The sequence below is a fragment of the Ciconia boyciana genome, chromosome 2, assembly GCF_034638445.1.
Source record: "Ciconia boyciana chromosome 2, ASM3463844v1, whole genome shotgun sequence".
Lineage (NCBI taxonomy): Eukaryota > Metazoa > Chordata > Aves > Ciconiiformes > Ciconiidae > Ciconia > Ciconia boyciana.
This window is the reverse complement of record NC_132935.1, coordinates 43601946-43627485: the sequence shown is the minus strand read 5'-3', so window position 1 is coordinate 43627485 and position 25540 is coordinate 43601946. Positions and strand designations below refer to the sequence as shown.

Here is a 25540-nt window from a genome sequence, read left to right as displayed (position 1 = left end):
CCTCCCCAAAATCAGAATAATATCTGTGGCCAGTGTATCTTACCCCTATAAAATTCTTGATCTCTCACATTGCCCCTAAATCACTGGCAAATACTGCTCTTTAGAGCAAGACATCAGGCAGGAAATCAAGGCATATCAAGGTACGTAATGTCACGTGACAACCAGTTCCTTTTAGCACGTTTGGTGTGATCCTTTCTTGTGCTGTATAAAATATTCTTTACCAGAAATCCATGATCTGAAACACCACACGTGTTTTCCAAATCAGGCTCAAGTCACAGCCGTTCACATAGAAATTATTAGCTGCAGGGTGGCACTTCGGTACTTCAAAGCTGACCACATCTTTGATGCACTTTTTTCTCTTCAAGTGAAGCCGGAAATAGCCCATCATATAAAGTTATTATTTAAAAAGTCCTGGGCCTCTACAAAGGAATAGGGAGCCAGTATAATAATTTAGCACAGTGGGTTTTTTTAATGGAATTCTCTTTACATTAATAGAATGACAATGATGCAGCTGATAGACGATACTGTCTGACAGTGGTAGGTCTTATACAGATAGGGGCTGTCATTCAGGCAAACTGTATTCAAAATGAAGCAGTGAATATTCCAAGGAATCAGTGATTCAACATAAAAAAGGGTCATCATGCACTTAGTGACAATCAAATAATTTCAGAAGAAAATATCAAACAAGTGAAAAACCTCAACTCAAAAGAATATAATTCTCTGAAAAAAACATCAAGACTGGTGATGTGTGAATGTTTTTGATGGGTTTTAAGGCCAAAGAGGACTACTGATCTCTATTACAGAGGCCAGAAGATGCTGAGAAACACATATATGCCAGCTCACATTTCCCCTCTGCTCTTTGTTGTTTTCTTTTTAATTATTCTGTACAGTAGTTGGTGACTTCAATAAGAGATTTCAAAAACTGGGACTGATCAGGATAAACCAGGCCCTATGATCATTAACATATACTACAGTACCATTTACTGCTTCTTATAGTGACATAAATATCGTATACTGGTGCAATAGAAAAATAGTGCAGAAGCCAATTAAGTTGTATGAACAAGTAATTCAACATCAATAACTCAAATCTGCATTACGCAGTCTGAAATACCTATTCATAGAAAAGTACTAATATTACGGTAGGTGCACTCCATTTATGTACTTGTATGTGAAAAATCAAGTCGGTTCTATCAAAGGTTGGGAATACGTTTAAAACAGCACATTTATTTAGTTTTTAATCATTGTATTACTGCATCTTTCCTTGCTTTTGCCGGAACATTATCTCTATTAAAATATATGTGTCAAGTTTGTAAGAAAAAATCCATTAGAAAGGATTTGGAAATTTCCTGAAATTGTAAATTTTACAAATTAATTATTGATTTTAGGCACATTTAAATTGAACATCAATATAAACTCAGCAAGGCCTCCCAAGGATTTCCTATTTAGTTTCTCAAGAACAACCAAATGAAACACTATCCGTTTTCATTTCCCATTTAAAAACTAATTGCTTACAAGTAGTGGGCAAACCACATCAAGTCACTTTCTCCAGCAGAACAAACGATGTACTACTTATTACTTAATGATAATCTGATATGATTTAGTAATTTTTATCCTATACTTTCAATTCAATCTGGTATCTTCTAGTGGTATTAAATTTGCTTAACTATAAAAGTGATGTGCTGGAAACTTTAAACAAAATGAAGAAATACAAACTAAGCTCAGAAGGCGCTGTTTTTATAATTGCAGTTCTTTAATACTTACTTTATTGCTCAACTTCTCTCATAGAAGAAAGGGTAATTTTTTCCTTATCTTTTTTCTTTCTCCAGCCAAACTCTACTATGCACCCAACAGGGACCCAAAACCTTGGAGCTGATTTTTTATTCCTTGTCTTTCTTTTTTCTAGCTTCTCTTCTTCAAATCCTAAGTTATGTCCTGATTCGGACAGTTTTTCTTTACCTTCCTCTCTGAAATCCCTTCTTTTCCATCCAAATTTCTCACCTTGCTAAACCCCCTTAGTTTTTCTAACTGTCCCTCAGCCACTTCAAAAAGCTGACACTAATCTGGTCTCCTACTCCAAGTGATGCTTTCAGTTCTTTCTCAATCTCTCCATCACACCAGTCTCAACTTCCATATGTAACTCAGGTTTCTTATGCCTCCAATGTATGTCTGACTTTGCCTTCCCTTTTTTTCTTATTGTTTCCCCAAAATAAGGCTTCTAGGTCTGTGGCTCCTTTTTCTGTTCCTATTCCATCTTTTCTTTTGCTTTTCCAGCCCTGGAGATTTAAAAAACTTCACCTGATCTGTCTTTGAAGTTGTCCCTGAATTGAGCATGTAGTTGAACCAGATGATCCCTGGAGGTCTGCTCCAACCTGTTTTTTTCTGTGATTCTTCTACCCAGTCTCACATTTTTCTGGCAGTTCCAGATATTTTTAGTTTACCAGACTTTACAAGTATTGGATTGTTTATTTGTTGCTGTTTTGATTTGGTTTCATCCCCTAGTTTTGTTGTGATGCACAAAATAAAAGAAAAATTTTTCAACTATTTTCTGAGTAATAGGTATTGGAAATTGGCGGTCATGTCCTGAACTGGGTAAATCTTAAGTGTCATTCAATGAAAATAAGATAGAAGCTTTATTCTGAATGCTTTTGACTTAGCTTTATAACATCATGACAACACAGGAGTGTTAGGGGAACCAGACCAGATCTGGCAGCAAAATGTAGGTGAGGCTGCCGCAGCTGCACGGCCCCAGGTCCAACCAGCGGCAAGGCTGAGCATGTGTTCCCAGTCAGCACACACAGAGAGAGCACATGTATATAGCACATATGTGTACATGTATACATGGCCAGCTGCACAGATAACCCAGACACACAGAGCAGTCGCACAAACACAGACAGCACCAGCAGCCTCATCCTGCTCCCATCTCTGGCTGAGCAGGGTGGAGGTCCACTAGTAGGAATATATATATGTGTATGCATATGTACAAGGTGGGTGCTTCCAGCAGCTGGCTCACACACTCTGTCTGCTCGGCAGCTGCCCCTAGATCCCAGTCTCCCCAGTTGCTGGCACATGGGCATATGAGCCCCTGAGGCTGCAGCCCTGCTCCAGCTGCGGGTACAGACCATCTCACACACACATGCATGCTCACACCGAGCTGTCTCACCCTTAAAGACACACATACACCTCAGCAGGTCTCACCCCTAGAGACACCCATACCCCGTGGTGTCTCTGGCAGCTGGCCGGGACTCCCCTGGTCCCTCCAACAGTCAGCTGCTCATGTGGCCTCACCCTGAGAGACATGGGCCTCTGACCCGTGGTCCCACTCCAGGCACTGACAATTTCACTCCCTCCAGTCTCTCCAGTTGCTGTCATGCAAGACCCCAACTGGGTCCTAGTCCAGTTGCTAGCTCTCAGACCCCATACCTACACATGCGTACACACACAGAGAACAGAGTCCTTCACCCAGGAAAAGAGTTAGAAAGCAAATTAATAAGAAGGCGGGACAGACTGCACTGATCAGGTGCAGGACACAGCCAGAAAATGATACTAACCAGCAAACTGTTAATTGTGTCCAGCCCTTTTGATCCCCTGATCCTTCTATTTTCCCACACTTGTTCCTCCCCAAATCACCTAGATCCATCCCTTTGCCTGCCTTTGGTTCCTCCCCTAAGTGTCCCATAAGACCTGTGCAATCCCAAAATGCTCTTGCCCTGTGTCCCATATTGTGTTCCACACACCTAGGCAGCAAACCCCAGCAGTCCAATAGATACTCCAGAATTGACTCATCGTGGTGGGTTTCATGCCTGGACAGTGGGACTGAGCTTCTCCTGGGACAGCCCTTGCAAGGGCCAGGAAAGGATGTTCCTTCCTCTGAGTCCTTGATATAGGTTTCCACCTGCCCTTGTGCCCCTGTGCTTGTGGAGATGGGCTGATGGCTCCTGTGATGGGCCTGGGAGAAGCCAGAACAGGGTGTTATTTGGGCTCCACCCTACCAATGTCTGTCTGTGTTCCTTTGTGAGTGTGCAGAAGACCTTTATCACACAACCTAACATGGATTGTCTTCATATATGGCTGAAGTTTTGATCTAAAGGGGTGCATGATACAAGAAGTGTTCAATTTTCTTACAGTTCTGTTTAGGTGAACGTAAACTTCAAATGAGAATATAAATGGTGAATTCTGCCCTGTTCTTGTTCACATAATTGAGGGAATAACTGTACTGTTTTGAGATAAAAGATAAATATTGAGGCTGAGGCAGGAAAAATTCCAGCTCAAAAGATTTAGATTTCTTTTCCACTTGGAGAAATGAGCAGGCAAATACAGAAAGGTTAGAATGTGCCCACTGACTGAAATAGTGCAGAAGATGACCAAAGCAAATAGTAATGACTTAAGCATTATCTCTAAAAAATTTGCATCCCTGTTTAATCACTCAGGAGGCACCAGCTACTTTGGTAAATAGTCAAGCTTCTCTTTCCTATTGTAGAATTGCTTAGTAAGTGTGTTTTTTCAAAGCTGATAATTTTCTTACATGTTATGAAGAATATTCCCATATATTTTTTAGAATATTGCTCCAAATAGCAGGAGTAAATGCAAATGGAGATTAGAAAGCCTGAGAACTGTAATTCTAATGGAAATTTCTTCACCTGATAGTGTTTTTGTACTTATGTCTTCTCAAATAATATAGGCACCGCTTCTGAGGAAGGTAGTGTCTCTTAACCGCTATCAGCCATTAAAAAATTGTTCCCTTTTAGCCTTAACGCTGCTTCAATCTGTATCTTTACCCTTCTGTCATGTCTGGCAAAACACCAAACACTATTTGTGCAAACCGGGTAGTAAATACCAAATGATAAAAACATGTGACAGAGATTCAATCTTGCTGCTTAACAAATCAAGCCAAAATGACCATTTCATTCAAGCAGGCATGTCATATGGAAAAAAGGTAGAACCTGGAGCAGTACTGTGTAATACTGTTCTAGTATCTTGGATTGCTATCATTAAGGGCGGACTGAATAGAAACAGTTTGACAATTTTAATGTTTGATATAATTTACCATCTCTCTAGGTTTTGTGTTCTTTGGCCAATTTGTCTGTTTACATTAGTGGCCTGATGGGAGTGGATTTGCGCAGTGAAGTGGTTGGTGCTAAAAATCCAATGAGCTAAGGGTCCAATGTCCTCATTATGTGCGTTTAGGGGGAAGTTACTCTGGGCTTGTTCTAGTCTGTTCCCACAGACTGACTGCCAATTTGTGGCAAGATCGTCACCATTGTGTTCCTGGAACATATCCTCTGGTTTAGTTTCATCCAAAAAGAACCTAGGTTTTTGCTCTAAAACCACTCCATGCTGCAAACCAGAAAGAATTAAGGAGGGCCAACCACGGGATTCAGTTTCTTGATTCAAACTAATGTGCTGTTGTAGGCACACCAGTGTCATTAGGCTCAGACAGCTGTAATGCGGAGGAAGCTTATCTAATGTACTTTGAGTAATAAGTGATAAGTATATTTATCTTGAATTCATCTGCTCTTAACTAGAATTCTAAAATAATGACTGTACTTTTCTTTTAATAGAATTACTTTGAAAGAACTGACAATGGGACAGTGGCTTATACTAAATCAGCAGAAAAAGACCAATATTTCTGCAGTGAAAACTTTCATTTTCTTATTCTCACTAATAAATTCTTCTTTAATTTTATTAGGATTATTTTCTTCTTCTCCCAAAACATATCAAAATATTAACTTAGTCTTTGATGCAAAGCAACCTGCAATGCTTTGTTACTGTTTATATTTTCCAAAGGAAAATATCATAAGTCACTGAATTCTGTACATTATTCCTTCATAAGGAAATTAGAATTATATACTGTGCTTGCAGATTGGGGCCAAACTAACTTTTGCCGTTGGCGAATGATCAGGAATATACCAACCTTTTATATTGGAAATCCTGATTCAGATGCCCAGAACAAGAAGTCTGGAAAAAAGGGTTCTCTAACTTGCATTCTGTTGTCCTTAGTATGCCCTTAGGTTACCTTTTCTTCATAACCAGAGAAACAAAATTTCCTTTCTCTCTTCCCCTTTATTCCAGGTAGTTCATGTTCTCATGTTATCAATAGGCGCCAGAAGCTGGAGTTGGGACTTAAAAAACCACCTGAAGTCTCATGATAACATCTCAAGAGGTAGCAGTAGTAGCATTTTTATGGACTGAGCAAGTATAAATTTGGTACTTGTGCACTTGACCGCTCAGTGACTCCTATAGTATTTTTTATACTTTGATATGCCATTTTTTTTAACATAGTCATTATACTGCTTTAATATCTGTCTTTCTTGGAGCCTTTTAGAAGCTCCCTACCTCTGCCTGAAAACATTTTACCTGCCTTTTTCATTCATGCATCCATGTCCCAGAGTTTTCTGTTTGATTATAGAGCTTATCTAAAATTACTCTCTTAGCAATTTGAAGATTTCAATCACTTATTTTCTGAAAGGTCATTTTCTTTTTTAGGGAGTGCTAGCTGAGATGTTTTCCTGCTATTTTGTATTAATCAATCCTCTTATATCCTTTATCAAAGTTATTGTATTTTTCAAGATTTTTCTCCCATTACTTTGATGTGCCCCACATTAGACAGATGGCTAGATGTGAGTCTAACAGGTTCTTCATAATGCTGAAACAATATTCCCTGACTTCTGTTCCGTGGTTGGTTTTATGATATAATTTTCAACTTTCTGAAACTTCTTTCTTTCCTTTTTTTGCCTATGGGCCTACCTCTCTGCTTTGTCATCCCAGTTTTCAGCTGGTGTAGTTTCACTAAACCAGTGTATAGTAAAATGAAATTGCTACTTTCATTTTACTCGGGCCATAGAGCTCCAATTCTCAGAGTTTTGGGATGGCTTTTTCTTATTGCAGTGAAGCAGGTCTCCATTTCAGATGTGGCAGCAGTGGGGGCCTTAGAGTAGTCAGTTTCTCAAAGGAAATTAAACCAGAGTCACAGAGGCTGAACATATTTTCTAATCTTCTATTACTCTATACACAAAAACCTGTGTTTTGTGAACAATATACAGAAAGCTACAAACAGGCAAATTTCACATATGGTGAGTCTTGCTGTCTCAGCAGTACATTCGACTGGTAGGTTCATTCTCCAGATTTGGTTGTCTGATCTGTCCCCTGTGCTCATCAAACTACTGGTGCGCCTTGCCTTGTCTGTTACAGAGTGGCATCATCCTTCTTGATCTTATATTTAAGCAATCTGTAGCTGAGGAGCCATTAACACTAGCACCTTTCGTAGCTGTTCTGCAATCTAGAGGAACTGCTTGACAAAGTTTGAAAAAATTGCATCCACTCAAGCTGGTCTGTGCCTAGGTTTCCATTTGTACAGAAAAGGCTTAACCTCCACAATCTGTTTAGTGAATGTTTATATGAATGTCCAAGCATTTCTCCATAGTGGCATGTTCTAAGTAGGCACATACAGTGTATTTTGGAGAATGTTTTTGTTGCTTAATTTTTCGTGTGTTTCCTATAAAATGCATTGTAACATATACCCAAGTTAAGGGAAATGAACATTCCATCCATTATCCTAATATAGCAGCCCGTATTGTTAAGTTGTACAAAAATTTAAAGCACAAACTGGCCTTTTTGTTAAAAAGGTTCCTTTATAAATAATGCAGATTGTGTAGCCTAAATAAATGCCAGACCTAACGTTTTCCAGATGGTGAGAGATATATAGACACCAGGAGCTATGGAAAATATTTTCCAGTTCTTTACATTTCAACATGCGCATGTTTTCTACTTCAGACTGATTTATTTAGGCTTGTAGCAATAGAAAGCTGTATTTGATTAGATCATTATCATCTCTCTGGTTACCACAGAGATGCACAGTGCTACAAAAGGAACTGTCATTTATTTATCTGTTAATATCTTTGTTTTGTGTTATAATTATCTCTTATTCTGTTCTGGTGCGCCCTGTGCTTAATCCATTTGGTTTGGTCTCCCTCCAGAAATGAAAGAACTTGTTGGTATTTTCTTCTTTTAATAATTTATTGTTAAAGGGCTTCTTAAAAAAAGCCTTTAATATGCTTTAAAATTGTGCTTCTAGTTACTTAAATTTTGCAGTTTTGATCACGGAAATTACTTGTAGGTGTAAGTAATATAGATACCAATCTTTGTATATAAACAGTCATAACATAAACAGTCTATACCCTTTCCTTAGCTCTCACAGACATTTTGCTTTTTCAAGACTGGGAATGCAAGTAAGAACGTAAAAGCGCGGAGAAGACTTCATGTTGATATGTCCCTGCTTTTACTAATCCCCAGTGCCTTGCTCCATGGGTAGTCCAGCCCTGTTATTCAAATGTCTGGTCAAAGATGAATATAGTTGTTAGGTTTTGTTTCGGAAATGTGACCTCTCTCCTTCCACACTCTGAAAGAATTGGCCCCTTCATGATCAGTGTGGCTCTTTGCTTTGTTGCACATTTCCTTTCATAGTTTGCTGCCACCCCTTATCTGCTGTCCTTTGAACAGTTTCTTCTTGTCTTATTTTCTCTTGTTGCTAATCTGCGCATAGTTATGATTATACTAAGAGTTATGATATAAAATGTCATTTGGATTTATAGCTTAATTATGTTAATTATCAGATGCATTTATCTTTGTTACTTGCCATCCATATCTACCATTTGTTTTAACATGATGCTTTTAAGCTAAAAACCTTGAAACTAGTTTTTAGGATGCTCTGCCAAATTTATGAAGATGTGTGTGTGTTATTGAGATCAATTTTATGTCACAGGCTAAGTGTTGGTACACTAATGCATGGATGTGAGAGCTGCAGTGAATGCTTGGAGTTACAGAAAATAATAAAACTGATCAAGGGACACCAATCCTATTTTGAGCCACAGTTGTAATAGTGATAAAGAGTTGGAGACACTGTCTTTGCCATTTAGGATCATTTTATACAGATTAAGAGAAATATTCTAATTTGGTTAAACATACAGTCTATCCATCAACATTTCCTTCCTATCTTTCGATATATGTGGGGCTATTTTTTTTCCTTAAGTATTTGCAGTATTATTTTACTACTTGTTTATCTTCTCCACTGGGAATCAGAAATAGCTATTCTTCAGTGATGGTGGATGACATGATGTTTGAGTTTTATAAGCTGTCTTGGGGTCCAGTGAATTAAAAATTTAAGGAAATGTCAGGTTCTACTAGCTATTTAGTGGTATAAGAATAATAGAAATTTAATTAGTTTTTGTAGAATATTGTCCAGTTTCAAGCATTTTGTTATAATTTTTCTGTTTTCATCTTAGTTCCTTCTTAAAAGTAGTGTTTAATTGTGTTTGTTAGGGCTTCTGCTACCTTTCTTCACTCCCAAGAGCTATTAAAATTACCCATTAATGATAGAGTAATCTCCTCTGTGATGTACTACATAGCAGCAGAAATGGCCAGCTGTGATTAGAATAGAAACTCTGCGTGGAAAAATTGCCATTAAGATGTAAACAGTAAAACTTCTTTTAAAAGTTGTAATAAGAAAAACTGAAATGAAATTTAATAGTATGTGATTACTGCAAATAATTTTTTTTAAAAGAAGTTTGCATATCTGGATAATTATAAAGATAATATTAGTGGGGTGCAAAATAAGTTAATATAGTAACTCTGAATTATATTCCAGAATTCTTTGAAGATAAGTATATATTTTTGGTCTAGATATATCTTTGGTATATTTAAGTGTTAAACTTTGGTCTAGACTAGAAGGAAAGGCATTAAAAAGTTGTAAATATATTTTAACTGAGAGCTGTTCTTAAAAGTGTTAGCATCCACTAGTGATAAATGCTGAAACCTTCAAAAACAAGTTGAGTGTACAGTTTTTATAGATGAGGGAGCCCATTCGCCTGCTTGTCCACCATTGTATGTGAGGTGAAAATCTAAAAATCCTAGGATTCATGATTGCTATTCTCCTTTTAAGATGAAATGAAGGTTAGCCACCCAGAAAATTCTGTTTTGCACAAATCTGGAGGTTGAAAATGCCTTGGTACCAGTGAAATATACCTATTGTTTGAGACCATGACTAGGCACAGTTAGGTGGTCTCTGGGTAACTTGCCAAGAAAGACTTTGCAAATTAGGTCCTGAAATCGTGAATACTCAACAGTGAGTGAGAGAAGAAAATGGAGCACTAGGGAATACTTGCTTGACGGGCTGCTTTGCTGAGCAATGCACAGCTATACTCAGCTATACTCAGCATAATGCGGTTTTTTAAGCTTGGTATTTTCATATTTTTGTGTGGAGAATTACAAGATTTGAACCTGGAAGTGACAAATGCATGGATAGCTGTTGATAATTCCAAACTTGAAAGTCAGTACAGTCTTCTGGCAAAATTTTGGTGGGAAAGCTTTTGAATCGTGCAAACTACAAGGATAATCTCGAGCTTTTTCTTCTTCTAGTGTTGGTGTATGAGGTCCATGTATACACGGGTGCTAAACTTCGTGCTGAAACAGATTCTAATGTTTATATCAACCTCATTGGGACAAGAGGAGATTCTGGCAAAAGGAAGCTCCATAGATCTAAGAATAATAATGTAAAATTTCGACAGGGACAGGTGAAGTAAAAACAATGCTACTTCTGATCAATAAGAGTAAATTTTGGCTAGCAAACTGTTTCTTTAACAAGTGTAAGTACCTTTTTATTTACAAGTTTTATTCAAGCAGTTTGCCATTTTCTCATGTATTTTCTTTATTCTAAATTACTTACAGAATTACATCATATGAGTAATTTTTATCTGCTGGATCAATCTTTTACTGAGAGCATCGCATAGTAGAATTTGAGTACTCTTGGTTCTTTATATTACACATATAGATAAAATGATAACAATAACATTTTTGTTCTCCTGAACAGATCACTGTGAATTTTAGAATCAAGTTCTAAATCCTTATTCCCAAGTATGTTTTCCAGTCTTGGTGAGGCAGATAGGGCTAGAAAATGTGGCACAGAGATGACCAAATAATTATTTCCAACTGATCCTTGTGTCATGCCAAAGTAATCAAGTGCTGACTCTGTGGAGTAATTTTAAACTGTTATTCACCTTAGAAAGCTTTAAAAGATCCTCACTGACTGGCCAAGACCAATATAAGACACCTACATTCATTCTGAAAAAAAAAAAGAGAAAAAATAAACTATTCTATACTGTTATAGTCAAAGCAATAGTTGTGTTCAAGACCTTTATCATTTTCCTTGTATGGTTCCACAGATGGATATTTTCTGCATAAAGGCTGTCTCACTGGGAGACTTGGAGAAAGTTCTGATTAGCCATGATGGAGCTGGTCCAGGTAGGATTTAACTTCCTAGAGCCCAATCTGTTTTCAAGTCCTTTTTAAACACAATGCACTTTATTTATATTCCATGCTTCATACAAAATGTGACAGAAGGTCTTGCAGTGATAAAAAGTCTTCCTGCAGACTGGTCACTGTGATGGGATGGTGAAAAACAGTGGTAATGGGCAGCAAAAAGGACATGAGTTTAATGTCAAATACTGTCATTCCACTCTTTGTTTTCAAGTTTATTTATAAGAAAGTACTATTTATATGCATATAGAAAACTCATGAATACATTGCTCACATAGGTGAAACAATTCTTAATTAGACAAAGAGTGAAGACTGGCCAGAATAGAATTAAAGATATTCAACACCTGCTTTACTACCAAACAAATTTTAAGCAGCTATAGCGTAATGTCCTTGCTGCTTTGGGCAATGGTAGAAGATTTGGCTATTTATATAATCTGTGCAAGTCAATGTGGAGCTGCTCCAGTGAGTGACATTGCCTTCAGCTTGTAGGTTTTTCAGAAAAAAAAAAAAAGATAACTTTGTGATGAGACAAATTTTTGATACAGGCCCTTGAAGTGTGCATCTCTGGAATGATGTAAATGAAGAGAAAGCTAGCATTTAAAAGCTCTGAAGACGTAAATACTGCAAATACGTTTGCAGATTAGTGGCTATGAAGAAGCCAAGTGAAGGATTTTTAAAGCAGTTCAGGGCCACTCTGATACTAGATGAGAAAAGCATTTTTACCCTTCTCTGTTCTGAAATGGCCTCAAGCAACACCCATCTTGCTGACTGTCTGTACTGTCTAAGGCTTTAAGCAGACTTGTGACTATTACAGAAGTAGGCTTATTAGTGCAGCCTTGGTATGGGAAGTAAACTTGATTCTTGTATCTTTGTAGTTCTCTAGAGTTTGCTGCCTTCAGCAATATGGATGATTGTATATCTGAGAGTTTCACATCCCAGTAGGCCAAGACATAATACAGAAGGCAGTGTGGTGGACCCTACCTTCACTCTATCCCCCAGGACACCATACCATGCTCTCTTCCCTCATCTCTCCCTTAATAGGCAGCATAGCCATATCACAGGATGAGCATTACAAATCTGCAACCAGACTCAGCTATCTTAAGGCGTTCTTTGACAACGGAGTTCAAAATCTGTGGTTTTGGAGGATTGTCTAAACAGGACAATGGATTGATTCTATGTATAACAAAATTTATGCCTCGGTAATTAAGATGATTGGTCATTGCCCTCAGCATAGACAGATCTCACAGACCTCTTTTGAACTGTATCCAAAACTAGCCCCAGATAAGCCTGGCCTGAGGTGACCAGGGGGATTGAGAGCTGGAAAAGAATGGTGAGTCAGGAGTGAGGCCATCTAGAGACCCAATCTTTTGGGGGTTGAGAGGGAGGAAAGAGGGTTCCTTTAGAGGTGGGAGCTGCCCTTTTTTCTAATCATATCACTTTCCTGAGTGATAGGGCAGAAGGTTTTCAGTCTTGATTTGGAGACTGTCTTGAAAGGATAATGGAACATATGCTTTCTTTGGGGCTCCTAGACTGCAGGGAATAGATCCTCTTCCACAGCCACTGTGAATGAGGAAAAAAAAGGCATTTTGTCCTAGACAGCAGGGTTTTGGCATTGGTCAGGTGTGAGTCACTAGATGATGTGTCTTACTTGCTGAGAGAACCTTCTCCTGCACAGAAACCTTCCATACATACCTGTACCTTTACACAAGCAGTGCCTTTCATCTTTTTTGGCCTGTTTCAAAGTGACCTGTCTGATTGCTAGTGAATCTTGGCCAGGCTAGTAGGGTCCTTCCAATGAAAGAGCATCTGAGGTATAGGAAGGTGACAGGAGAAGCTTGCAGAGTGTCCTAATGTGCTCTGGGCCTGAAATCTTGAAGGGGAAATGCCATTCTGCTCCATGCACTGCCTGGGCAAGCCCTCCCTATGGGACAGAGACTGCTGCCTTCTAGAGACTTCCAGACTCAGATGAAGCCAGGGAGGTAGGGCATGAGAATAAATAGGACAGTTGTCTGCTTCCAACCAAAACATCCCTCATGCTGTTTTGCTACAATGTGCTGATAAATAATGGTATGAATCAGGCAAAACCTCGTAAGCAATATGACAAGTTGTGAGTGGTGCAGACACAGTGAGAACAGGATATTTGAAAAGGGCTTTGCAGGAGAACTGTACCAGTCACTAGGATGGTTATTGGAAGTGATCTAAGAGATCAGAATGGATGTGGCAGTGGTTACTGCTGTTAGGGAGAGGATGAATTCAGTAGCCCAACAGAAGTGACGCTGCACAGCTCCATGCCCGCTGGTCCCACTAGCAGCAAGGCTGAGTATGTGTTCCCAGCAGGCACACACACACATTTATAGAACACATATATGTATGCACATGGCTGGCCATTCAGATCAACACAGACAGGAACTCAGCACTCACACAAACACAAACAGCATCAATGGCCTTATCCTGTTACCCTCTCCAGCTGGTCAGAATGACAGTCCATCGGTGGCAAATATATACATATATACACAGTATGGATGTATAAGGCCTCCAGTAGCTGGCCTTAGACACTTAGTCTATCCAGTCACTGGCCCTGGATCCTTGGATCCTCAGTTTTCCCAGTTACTGGCACCTAGACATAGGACCCCTCCAAGGCTGCAGCCCCACTCCATTTGCAAATGAGAGCAGTAGTCTTAATGATTTGTTAATGAATACTCATATATGCAATAACAACTTCACTCACAGAGGACTAAAATTTCCAGCTTTCACACAAATCTCAGTTAACTGCATAAACAGATTTGTCCCAACATCCTTGTGCCTGATCACAAGGAATCAGAAGATGTAGTCTGGGATGTGAACGGTGTTGGCAGATGTTCACAGATGTATGCATATACTTGTCTCCAAGGAAAAAACCCCACCCCTCTTAAAATTAAAACAGAGCAAACCAGAGAAGAATTAATATTGCACCTCTTGTGAGAGACACAGAAAAATAAAATTTTCATTCTATTAATATATCTTATCTATTTAGCTGAGCTCTGTCTTAATATGACCTGTGTTTCTGCTGGAAAAAGATAATCTGGGCTTTTTTTCTTTAAATTTATTTTTAAAATGCATTATTTCACATGATAAACTTTTGTCATTTCAACACAGGCAATGGATGGTTCCTGGATAAGATTGTCATCAAACATAAAGAAGGAAAGGAAGCTCAGGAGGTTGTATTTCCTTGTAATAGGTATGCCATTCATGGAGAAAAAGAATTTGTTACACTGCCAGCAACCTAAGGGAAAAACTGCAGAACAGGCATGTGCACACAACCTAGATATATGAGCAATGCCCGAGTTTTTCAACATACAAGGGATGCAAAATGTTGCCATTGAAGACAAAGAACAAAGTTGCTGTATTGGTATAGGAGGGAGTCACAGCCTAATGCCCAAAACCAAATGTTGCATAGGAGAAAAGGTGCATTGATCTTTCTTTTATCTAAATTATACAGAGACCACATGAAAATAAATAAGCTTTCAGTTCTCAATCTTTTAAGAAGTATTATGTGTAAAGATCTAGCTATACTGATTTTGGTCAGTTTCTCTTTCTCAGTCACTGAAAACCTTATATACATCCTGGAAATCTTTGGAAAGACCTTTAACTTTTCTCCTAAAGGAGAACTACAATATTTCCTTTAATTTAGTAAATCTCTATTTGTCTGTCTTACTAGGTCTAGAATTTTGCTGCCATGGGCAAAATAGGAAAATGCTTGACTCTCTCAGTTCTAACAATTACTAAACAGCTTATGTTTCCAAATTTTTTTATTACCTGAGGCAACTGCAACCTGAACTTTTAGCAGTCATTGAGTTGAATCATATGGCTATAACAGAAAAAAAACACCCATAAAATAAGCCAATAGATGAAAGTAAGGATTTGTGTGTGTTATTTTTATATTAGCATATTTAATACAATAGAAATAATTTGAAGAATTGTAATTTAGATCCAGCTAATTATATTCTGTAGTATGTGGTTTCCAGAATTTATGAGTTTGGGTTACATGGCTGAAATAGTTTCCATGTTATTTTGGGAACTGTGCCTTAAAGTCTTGAAAATCTTTAGGGGTTCAGTAAAGACAGCTCCCCTCCTCTGGGAATCCTATCTGTTTACAAAAAAACAGGGTTTCAGTTTGCAAGGTTCCTGGAAATGACTAGCTAAGAACCATTTACTCCTCTCAGAACTATTATTCCGATGATCAGGTTTTTGGTTTAGTTTTCCTTTTTGGCTATTAGGCTTTTTAATTGTTTTGGTGTGCTTGAAAGATGGTTATTGGAAGAGTAGATGAATGAGACAATTGTTTCTTTAATTACAAGGAGATTTTATGAGACTTCTCTAAAGGAAGGGATGCTTAATGAAGACACTTGTGCTCTCTATAAAACTGCCTTGTCGAAAAAAATTATTAAGCTCTTAGAAAAAGATTAGAGACATTACATATAGAACTAGAGGAGTCCTGTCATTGTTTGCCTGCAGTGTAAGTGTGCTGCCAATGTGTCAAAGTTTACGTTCTATTTTTAGAAACTGCTCGTGATCTTCTGTTTCTTAGGAGGGAATGAGGAGGTAGCTCACAAAAGTTAATCAAGCTATTTATTGCAACAATAGTTGAAATACAGTGGAGTTTAGACTTCATGCATATGAGATTTATTCATAGAGTTTTGTTATATACAAGAAGTGAAATATATTATGGACCCTTGGTTTAAACAAATGCAACATCAACATGGAGCCAATAGAATAGAAGTTGATAGTGAGCACATATTTATTTATTTTTAAATAAGTGAGATTGTTAAAGGCTGTAAAGTGTTATTATATCAGCAAGAGGCATCAACTGAAGGAGTATGGGTGTGTGTTTGTAGTGAAATGATATTGCAGGAAAGATCCTTAAATTCATCAGTATAAAAGAAAAGGAAAGTAAAAAGAGAAGTTTAGTTCATTGCTGAAGATCTACAGAAGCTTTAGAAACTTCCAGACCTGCAGGGGTTATATATCATTTTAAGTACAATGAATATAACTAACCACTGCAGGTTATATAACTGCCCCAAATGTACCTGTAAATACCAAATGATCCTGTAAATACTTAGTGTTTCATATAATGTACTTCATATAGTACTATAGTACTTCATAGAGCTACCATGAAAATTCCTATTTACGTGCAGCAGAGTGAGCCAAATTCTCCTAATGTGAATAAGGCCAACTATGATAAATGTATAAAAGTAAATTCGATCTAGGAAGTAGTTTCAAGGCATAATTTGATGAAGTATAAAAAAAAACCCTGTTGGACAGAGAAGGTAATTGTCAGATTACTTGTAATATACTGATAATTGTTATGAATCTTATTATTTTTGTTTTTGCAATGAAAGATGGTTAGATGAATATCAAGATGACGGGAAAACTGAGAGGGAGCTAACTGCCAATAGTAAGTATTTGTTAAAGAAAATTCGTGTTATAACAATATAGTGCATACTTAATGCCTAGTTACTACTGAAGAATCCTTCTGAATAAGACTGTGACTTAAGAAGAAAAGTGATAATAAAGTTTGTTCACATTTTTTTTTCTCTTCATATTTTAGAGGATGGCAATTCAAAGAAGGCATTCCTTAAAGGTAAGAGTTGTTTTCTACACCATTGTTTCTGCTGTTTGAATTTAATCTGCAAATCAGAGTTAAGCAACAAATATGTAAGCAAGTGACCTTATCGTATATGTAAACTGTCAACTGTGAGAGCAAATGAAGACAAATTGGCCGGCAGTGGTCTATAGAAAGGACTAGGCCTTTATAAGTAATTGAGAAAAACATGCTGCTCATAAACCATTTCTGATTTTCTTCATTCTGTCCTGAAATCAGCCAGGAATCCTCTGAGAAGAGATTCAAGTGCTGTTTTGTTTATCCCAATGTCACTGTCATTTAATATGTGGGAACAGGTCCCCTAGCAAACATCATCAAGTTGAAAAATGTGTTGTGAGGTGTCAGTGGAAGCATTTTCAGGTCAAAATCCATCAGGGTATTCCCGAAGTAGCCAGAAATAATGCAGGCTTAAACTCCAAATCCATTAGTGCAGCTAAATGTAGTCTATGTATTCAGTTGACTAAATCTGCTTGAATTAGTAAAAAGATTTTAATTAAAAACTATGCACCCAGCTGTCTATTTTTACACCTACAAAGACAGCCCCATCCCTGTAATACACTAGTATCTCCCAAGTGTTTAAAATTTGAGATACCACCTCTGTGTTTCTCCCTAACCAGAAAAGAGAAACAAACTGACACAAGTATCTTTATGAACATTTAACTGTAAATGCAGATTCTGTGTAACTGTTTCTGGGAACTATATGGGAGAAACTAAAGTAAAAAAAGTAACATTTACATGTGGCTCTGGAAACAGTGACTTGCCGTCTGTAGGATGATTCCTGATCTCTTGATCTAATTCCAGTTTCAGTGAAAATTAAATCATTTGCATTCAATCAAACAGTTTAGCCAACACCTTTATTGTTCCATGGCAACATAACTTTGACAAAAGGAGACTGATTAACTCAGGTAAGTAAAGGCTTTCCCACAGAGAAATCTGATTTTCACAAGAGTGACTTGGGATTGGATCCTGCATTCTGCTGAGTGCACAGTTCAGAGATGCAGCCATAATATCTGTTTCACCTTATGTTCAGAAAATAGACTGTATTTTACTACTAATCTAAGTTTTTTTCTAGTGCAGCTTCATTCTTTATTGTGCTATAATAAGCAGGCACAGATGCACAGACTGCTGAGAGCCTGTGCGTGTCAAGAGCAGTTAGGCATCATATATTGATTATGAGGAGAAAGGAGTGGCTTATTCTTAATCAGTTTGTGGAACGTCACACTGTCAAGATGTCCAGGAGGACCCAAAGAGCGTGTGCTGATTTCTTAGGTTGAGATCAGACGTTCTGAATAATGAAGATATAAAGGAGAAGAACATTTTTAGGAACTATTCTGCCAATTAGCTTTGCTCTTTAGTCATCTTTTCTTTACCCAGGGGCTCATTCCAGTGACAAACTGAGATAGGTGAGAGATTGTGCTTTTATTCCTTATGTAAAAAAGATGATGAGCAGGACTGATCTCAGGATTGTTCACAGTTTAATTTGTGTTGTTATACTGGTTATCTCATTGACCTTGCATGTGAGAAGATTGAGCTTTATAGGAGGGTAACAATCACAAGAGGTTTGGAAAGGTGTCTTGTATTCAGTTCTGTGTCAATCCATCATGACATAGTACCAGGGTTAGAGCTGATAAGATAAAATTCCAGAGATGCAGAGTCTTGGAAGAAAAAGTAATTGCCTTAAATTCTCCTAGAAGCTGTAGCAGTGAAGATTTCACATGATAGAGCAAACAGTAGTGATAAGCAGTCCCACTCACAGTGGAAGCGAAAACTTTCCATATAATATGCATTTACTGAATAAGAGGCAAGCAGCAGCATAGATGTTAGGGAGCCAATGTTTCATGCATTCATGTGGTCATATTCTGTATGAGCTGCACTCTGCAAGTGGGCTTCAGGGAAAGTCATAAATAGTTGATTGGCATAATTCAGTGGTGTTTGGTGATTTTCAGAATAAGATCAATGTGCTTAGGTAGGGTCTATAACAAAGGTTACAAAACAAAATAGTAAGTCACTCCAAAGCTCAGAAATCTTGATCTCTTTGGATAAAGCTAGTAAGATGTTCAACCACCTAGCCAAAGAAGAGAGTTTGAAAGTCATCACTGCTCAGCATGTTACTGAGGGTTCTCAGTCCTTCTTCAGCCAGGCTGGCATTATGCCAGCTTTAATGAAGCATAAATCCCAGATCCCTGTGAACACTGCTGCTGGCTATGGATTCTGCCAAAATGCACTATGCCCATATCAAGTTTTCCCAGCAACCTTTGTACCTCTGTAGATTATGGAGAGGCTCTGGCACATCAAGCATAGGAATGGATTTATTTGTATTCTCTTGATTCCACCTTGTATGTTTGATGCAAGAGAAAAAGACAAAAGGTATTGCTTTGGTAGGGAAGGTGGATAGCTGCTCTCACCTCTCAAATGATGAAGTTGTTTTGAGGGAGAATGGGACTTCACATTGCTCTCCAAATGTTTCCTACATTGAGGGGAAATTTTACTACTTCCACCTTCCATTTCGTCTTTTCCTTTTCTGCCTCAAAATAGGTGGCATATCGTAATAGCGCATAGTAAAAGATTCTCTCTCAAAGCAAGAAGATAAGACATACTATATTCCAACATTGTCCACATTGCAGTCAATTAAAAGGAGCTGCGTTCCTGTAATGTGGTTCCTGTAGGATGCTCTGTGGTGTTGTGGGGTGTTGTGGGCTTTTGTGGGCAGTGCATAAAATACGGTTCAACATTGTTAAGTTCAGTTAATAGATATTTCTAGGTTGGCTCTTCTTGTGTTGTGCAAGGTTGTTGGTATTAAGGCATATAGAAAATTCATAAGAAAAGAGAAAATACGCAGTAAATTCTCCCATGACTTCCTTTGTTTTTAAATTATTCCCTACCTTGCCAGTCTTTGCTAATGGGGTAAAAATAATCACAGAATTCCCAAATTGTAAATGGATTGGTCCTGCTTCTAAAAAGCAATGACAGTATATATTGCCAGGTGGAGGCTGAATTTCCTACGAAAATAAAATAAGCTGACTGACTGACTGCTCTGCCTCAAGGCAGCACAAATTTCTACAATCTCTGAGAAGTAAGCAACCTGCTCCTACATCTAGCAAAGTGTGAATGCCATTCTAGGTCTTAAGACCAAAAACTACCAGAGTAAGACACCTGGAATAATGTATTGTAAAAGCAATGGTGGCAATCCTCTAAAAACATATAAATTTTTCATATTCTAAAACCAGAAAAAAGCCTTCCTTTTTCAGTTTTCTGAATTATGTTACAAAATGTTGACTTTATGTTTTACCTTACCCAGTTTGCTATGTGCAAAAGTCATTGCAGGTTTGATTTTCGCAGTTTTGCTGCAAGCATCTTTCAAGTTCCAAACTAGTGGTTAAAAGACTTTCTGGAAGGAAAAGGGCCCCTGCTCCTAACGTATCTCTGGATACATCCCTGTAATGTGAAATCAGATCCTTGGTTATATTATTTTAGAAAATAAAGAATTCTGAGGTTTTTTTCACAGAAGTCTGTTTCCCCCCCACCATTTATTTTAGCAGTTGTCATACTGATGTCTCAAAGAAAATGGCTATAGCTTTATGCATAAGCTAAAAGTACAGTAATACACTAACACACTAGTCACTCTGAAAGGAAGCTAATGCCGTTCAGTAGTACCAGGGGAAAAGTCTCTTTTTTAATGTGGCCACACATATGAAACCCAGAAGATGACCTACTTAAGCCCAGCTATCTGATTTTCAGAATTTACTGAGGACATCAGAATATCTTGAAAAGAGATATAGAAATCACTGAACACAACAGGTTTGGCATCAGTCTCCTGTCTGGTGCAGCCATCCTTACCAAGTAGCTAAGTGAATATAATATTAGACAAAACATTTTTTTTCTTATTCTGGCATGAGCAGATTAAAAGAATTTGCTGAACTGACAGAAAATGCAGTCAGTCTGGGTTAGCTCAGTTACCAAATTGTAGAAGCATTAAAAGTAAATGTAGGAGAACAAACAGTCACAGATGCTAAGAGGCCTTAAATCTGTTAACCACGGATTTATTTCCTGGAAAACTCCCAACCGGTGTCTTAGCCTTTCTTCTGAAATAATCATTAAAAATACGATCATGGATATTAATTAAAATAAATCACCTTGCCTGAAATACCTTCTCTAAACATGCTGCCTCTTTGAGCAAGGAACAGGCAGTTATGCATCCATGCTTTCTCTTAACTTAGGGCTTGCTCTCTCCTGAAGCAGAGGGATATTGTAGAGAGAAAAAAAAGCTCACCTGGGAAACACAGTAATGCAAAATTATCTTAATTTTCCCTCTGCTGTGTTCCTGGCACAGCCTGCAAAATGGGGCATGGCTGGAGAGGATAAGAGGTTCAGGGCTACGTTGGGAGTCTTTGTAAAAATTTGAACCTGCTCATAAACCCGCGGAGTGCTCAGGAACAGCAGAAGCTCAAACGATGCTTGACTTCACCAAGTGTGACACCCTGAAGGGTACCACATGCTAACCTGGCACAAGGAGATAAAATTCAAGGCTGGCACATATATCAAACAACAAAAGTTCCTCATTAGGCAAAGTGTGGATCTTCCACATACTACATCTGACTCATTCCTGGAAATGACCTCAAAAAAGAGTTCAGATGGAAGGATCCTTTTAGCTAGTGTGTTACTCAGCAGACTGACTGTGAGATGTGTGTTTGCCTGCTGTTTTGTAGCTGAGCCCAGAAGAGTCAGGGAACAGTCAGATGTAATGCAGAAAAAGCTTCTATAACAAGGGAGAAACTAGAATTAGCTAAAGAAAACAATGTGAAAAACAGGGGAAAAATCATAAATCAAGAAAACCAGATCAGGTTTTCACCCAATCTCCATCTCCAAGCTGGTGGAGGAAAAGAAAAGGTATGAAAAAGTACACAGTACTGTAAGAAAAAGAATCACATCCAATTTATTTCTGAATTAAACTATTCTAAAATTTATTTTGTTAGCACATTGCATTGTAGGCTTACACACAATCACAAAATAGTTCTCCTTTATATTAATACCATTAGAAAATGATCATATTATCACAGTACTGGTCACAGTTTAAATATAGGCTTTTGATTTCCTTCCGCTGTTAAATTCCCTTTGCCATGCAGGATCAAGTGTCTTTTCTACAAATAATTCATTTGAATTCAGGGGAAGATTCACATTCAAGCAGTTAAGTAACTTTCTAATTGATACTGTCCATCTAAGACACAGTATTTTTTCCACACCTGGAATGGTTTTCTGTAGCTTCTTGGTTGCATTCTAGACTTCAAATGTTGTTATGAGTACAGGTCACCTACCAAAAAGAATCTCTGAAGGGCCCAAGCCATGAACTAAGGTCAGTGCAAACACTTCTTTGGAATTCCCTAAATTTTGGATTCAACCCTAATGAATGATCTGATCTGACAAAGGAGTAGACTGAACATGACAAACTAGGTTAGAAAAATCTGAGAAAATAGGTTTTTTTCATTGTTTAACTAGTTGTGTATTAGCCAACAGTTCTTACAAATGGATCACATATAAGTCTTTCAAAATGTTAGTTTTCTTTTTCATGTTACATATGAACACTTTAAGAGCAGAAATTTAATAAGTTAATTACTGCAATTAAAGCAACTATTTTGTTATAAAGAATGCAAAAACCTAGCCAAATATTCCTTTTCCTGCTTCCTTGGTGCTATTTTCTGCTTGCGTACCCACTTTAACCATTGTCTTATGTTTATCAAGTCTTACTGAAATTATAATTATCTTTAAGAGAAGGAATGTCTATTTTTAGAAAATGTGATATATGTTCATAGTAATCTTTAAATTCTTTGTTGTAAGAATTTAACATGTAACAAAACATGGATGTAACAAAAACATCCATTACTCTCTGTCATTGATACTAAAAATGTGACATTTTTATTTTGTTTAGCACAACAGTGGAGAGTGAAGGTTAAAACAGATGGAGATTCCCCAGAGCCACAAGAGTGTAAAAGGACCCTTGTGATTTATGGCTCAAAGGGCAAAAGTGATGAGCTTCTGCTTTCTCCACAAACCCCAGGATATGTGTGCTTTCTACCCAGCGCAACAGATGAATTCATTGTAAGTCACAAATATACAGTACTACACAGAGCTTATCCTGACATTCCTCTCTAGCCAAAAGATGGATATATATATATCTGGAAAGTTAGTTTGGCTGGTACAAATGATGTATTTATTTACAAAGATGGCATGATACAACTTTAGGTCTTGGATCATCTTCTGCTGGTAGTCCTGTTCTACTACAGCCTCCTGCAGTGTTCTCTTTGAATTTTCAGTGCCTTCAAGTGTATGTATCATGGAGAAAAATGGTCCCTTTTGTGTAATTTATTGCATTCATCAGCTCGTCTTGCATTTTTTCTAATTCTCTAAAGACTCCTGAGTTGCACTTTATACAAAAGGCAATATACAATTATTTGAGAATGCAGAAGATGAAGGATTGGACAGTATTCCCAGAGGACATAAGTGGGCTTTTCTTTCCTTGATTTCAGTCTCTGTAAAGCAGTCTCCACTCTCCCCCAAAATAGTTCTGTCTCTCAGGCCAGCAGGCAGAGGATTTTTCTGGATAATCATAAATTGCAGGAGAATGCATTCACGCATATCAAAGAGTGATGAACCCTGAAGCAACAGCATATACACGGCCAATATTAAAATCAACCCTAACACAGTCCTGACTACCTGTACACCTGACACGCATCCTGCTGCTTTGAGAGGGTTCGTCTGAGGCATCTTTTTAATGTTCAAATTCTGTCCTGGCTTTCTAGGCTAAGTCACTGCAAATTCTGTTGATTGGCATGAAGTGCAGCTTCTAGCCAGTGAGACGGGAGAAATAGCTTGCAGTTCAAGGCAGTTTTATAAAGCTCAGAAATACTTTACAATGGCTGCAATAAACATTCTGAAAACAATGGCAAAACTACATTTAGAAAATGTTGTCAAAGCTTCATCGTAATGACATGATCCAGGCTGAATTTTTAATTTAAATAACAAGCTAAAGCAATTTAGGAACTTTACGGGGAGTAAATGAAAAGATAAATGGCACTTGTTAAAGACAAGAAAGCAGCTGCTTATCAGACAACAGACAAGAAACACACTGAGCTTCCTAAGCCATTGACATAAACTGAAGAGGTCAATAGAGACAGAATCTATGTATGGAGCAACCACACCAGCTGGCTGAATTTTAGCAAGCATCATTCCATAAAGCAGACCTCTGCTACATCCAACTTATTGGTAATTTCCCAAATGGCATGTATTCCTTATTAAGATTGTCTAATTTGAATGACTGAATATCATGCTAGGAGAAATTGGTATTGTTATGTGTCAGTCATGGTTGTCCCTCATAGTCTACTATCCTAGGTACCATAGTACCATATCCATCGTACTGGGCTTCCACACCAACAGCTTTCTAAACGCTTGTTTATACTTTGGATTGGCTTTGCATTAGTGCCTATATTTTCCCCTTAGCTATTTGTTCCTTGTTTTTGTTGCTTTGTATGAATAAGTTAATACTATTTGAGCATTGCTTATTGTGCATGAAATTTTGTCTCTTTGCCACATTGCTTACAATGTTTTACAGTTTTCATGGCATTCTAAGGAAATCAGAATAGAGGGTCTGATATAAAGGAGCATTTGGGGATTCACAGATATCTCCATAAATACCTTCATATCTTCTCTAGGTGGTTCAGCTAATAAATCCAGCTTCTTTTTACTCTCCTTTCTTTGTTCTTACTAAGGCTATTCAGAAGAATGCAGAAGCTTTGCTCATGTTCTCCCACTTTAGCAGCAGGCTGGAGGCATGAGCATGATAGCACAAGGAGGACAAGCTGTGAATTCAGCTTTCCAACAAGCAGGAGTAAATGAACTTTTAAACCTCCCCAAGATCCTGGTCCTAGACAAATGTCCTTAGTAATATAGTGCAGTAAAAAGAATAGGTTATGTGCTATAAGCAGCTCACATTGTTTTGAAACAGTAAGCTTAATTTTGATCTCAGAGATGCATTTATTGCACACTGAGGACAGGAAGGCATGTAAATTCCTGATTTTCCAGGTGCTCTCACATGAATATATGCACAGATGTGTATCATAATCAGAATGATTATTTGATCCAAAATATTTCTAACCAACTCCTATGAAAGAACAGGTGTAGTTTAATTGCACGTAGCAAGCATAAAGAATAAATTGTTAAAAGAGTTAAAATAGCAGCAAGCTACCAGGTACAGTTGTTGCATTTCAATGGTCTCAGGCATCTGTAGTACAGTGGGTGAGCTGCTTAAATAAGAATAAATTTAATTAGAACACCTTAGTTCTAATAAATAAATTGAGAAATAGGTGAATGTGTCAATGTTATTGAATCTGCTGGGAGTTCTAGCACTGGAGATAGCATGGCAAGAAACCATGCCATCTCCAATGAACAAACACATTGAAAAATAACTGGAAAAATTAAAGTAAACTGACAGTGCAGTAGTAGAATTTTTTTCCTTGATATTCCGGTGATGATAGGAATCAATTGTTGATCTCACATGGAATGAGTACATTTGTAAAGTATATATACCTTTCTCCCAGTCGT

General features: G+C 37.8%; 1 protein-coding gene across 1 annotated transcript in view; it reads left to right on the top strand.

Annotated features, from left to right (window-relative positions):
* Nucleotides 1-25540, top strand: part of RP1 (RP1 axonemal microtubule associated) — a 181607-nt gene that overhangs the window by 81037 nt on the left and 75030 nt on the right. Inside the window, exons 25-30 of the mRNA XM_072851227.1 lie at nt 10411-10565; nt 11214-11292; nt 14443-14524; nt 16686-16741; nt 16895-16927; nt 22872-23041. Of these exons, the coding sequence (XP_072707328.1) occupies nt 10411-10565; nt 11214-11292; nt 14443-14524; nt 16686-16741; nt 16895-16927; nt 22872-23041 (575 nt within the window). The remainder of the gene's footprint in view (nt 1-10410; nt 10566-11213; nt 11293-14442; nt 14525-16685; nt 16742-16894; nt 16928-22871; nt 23042-25540) is intronic.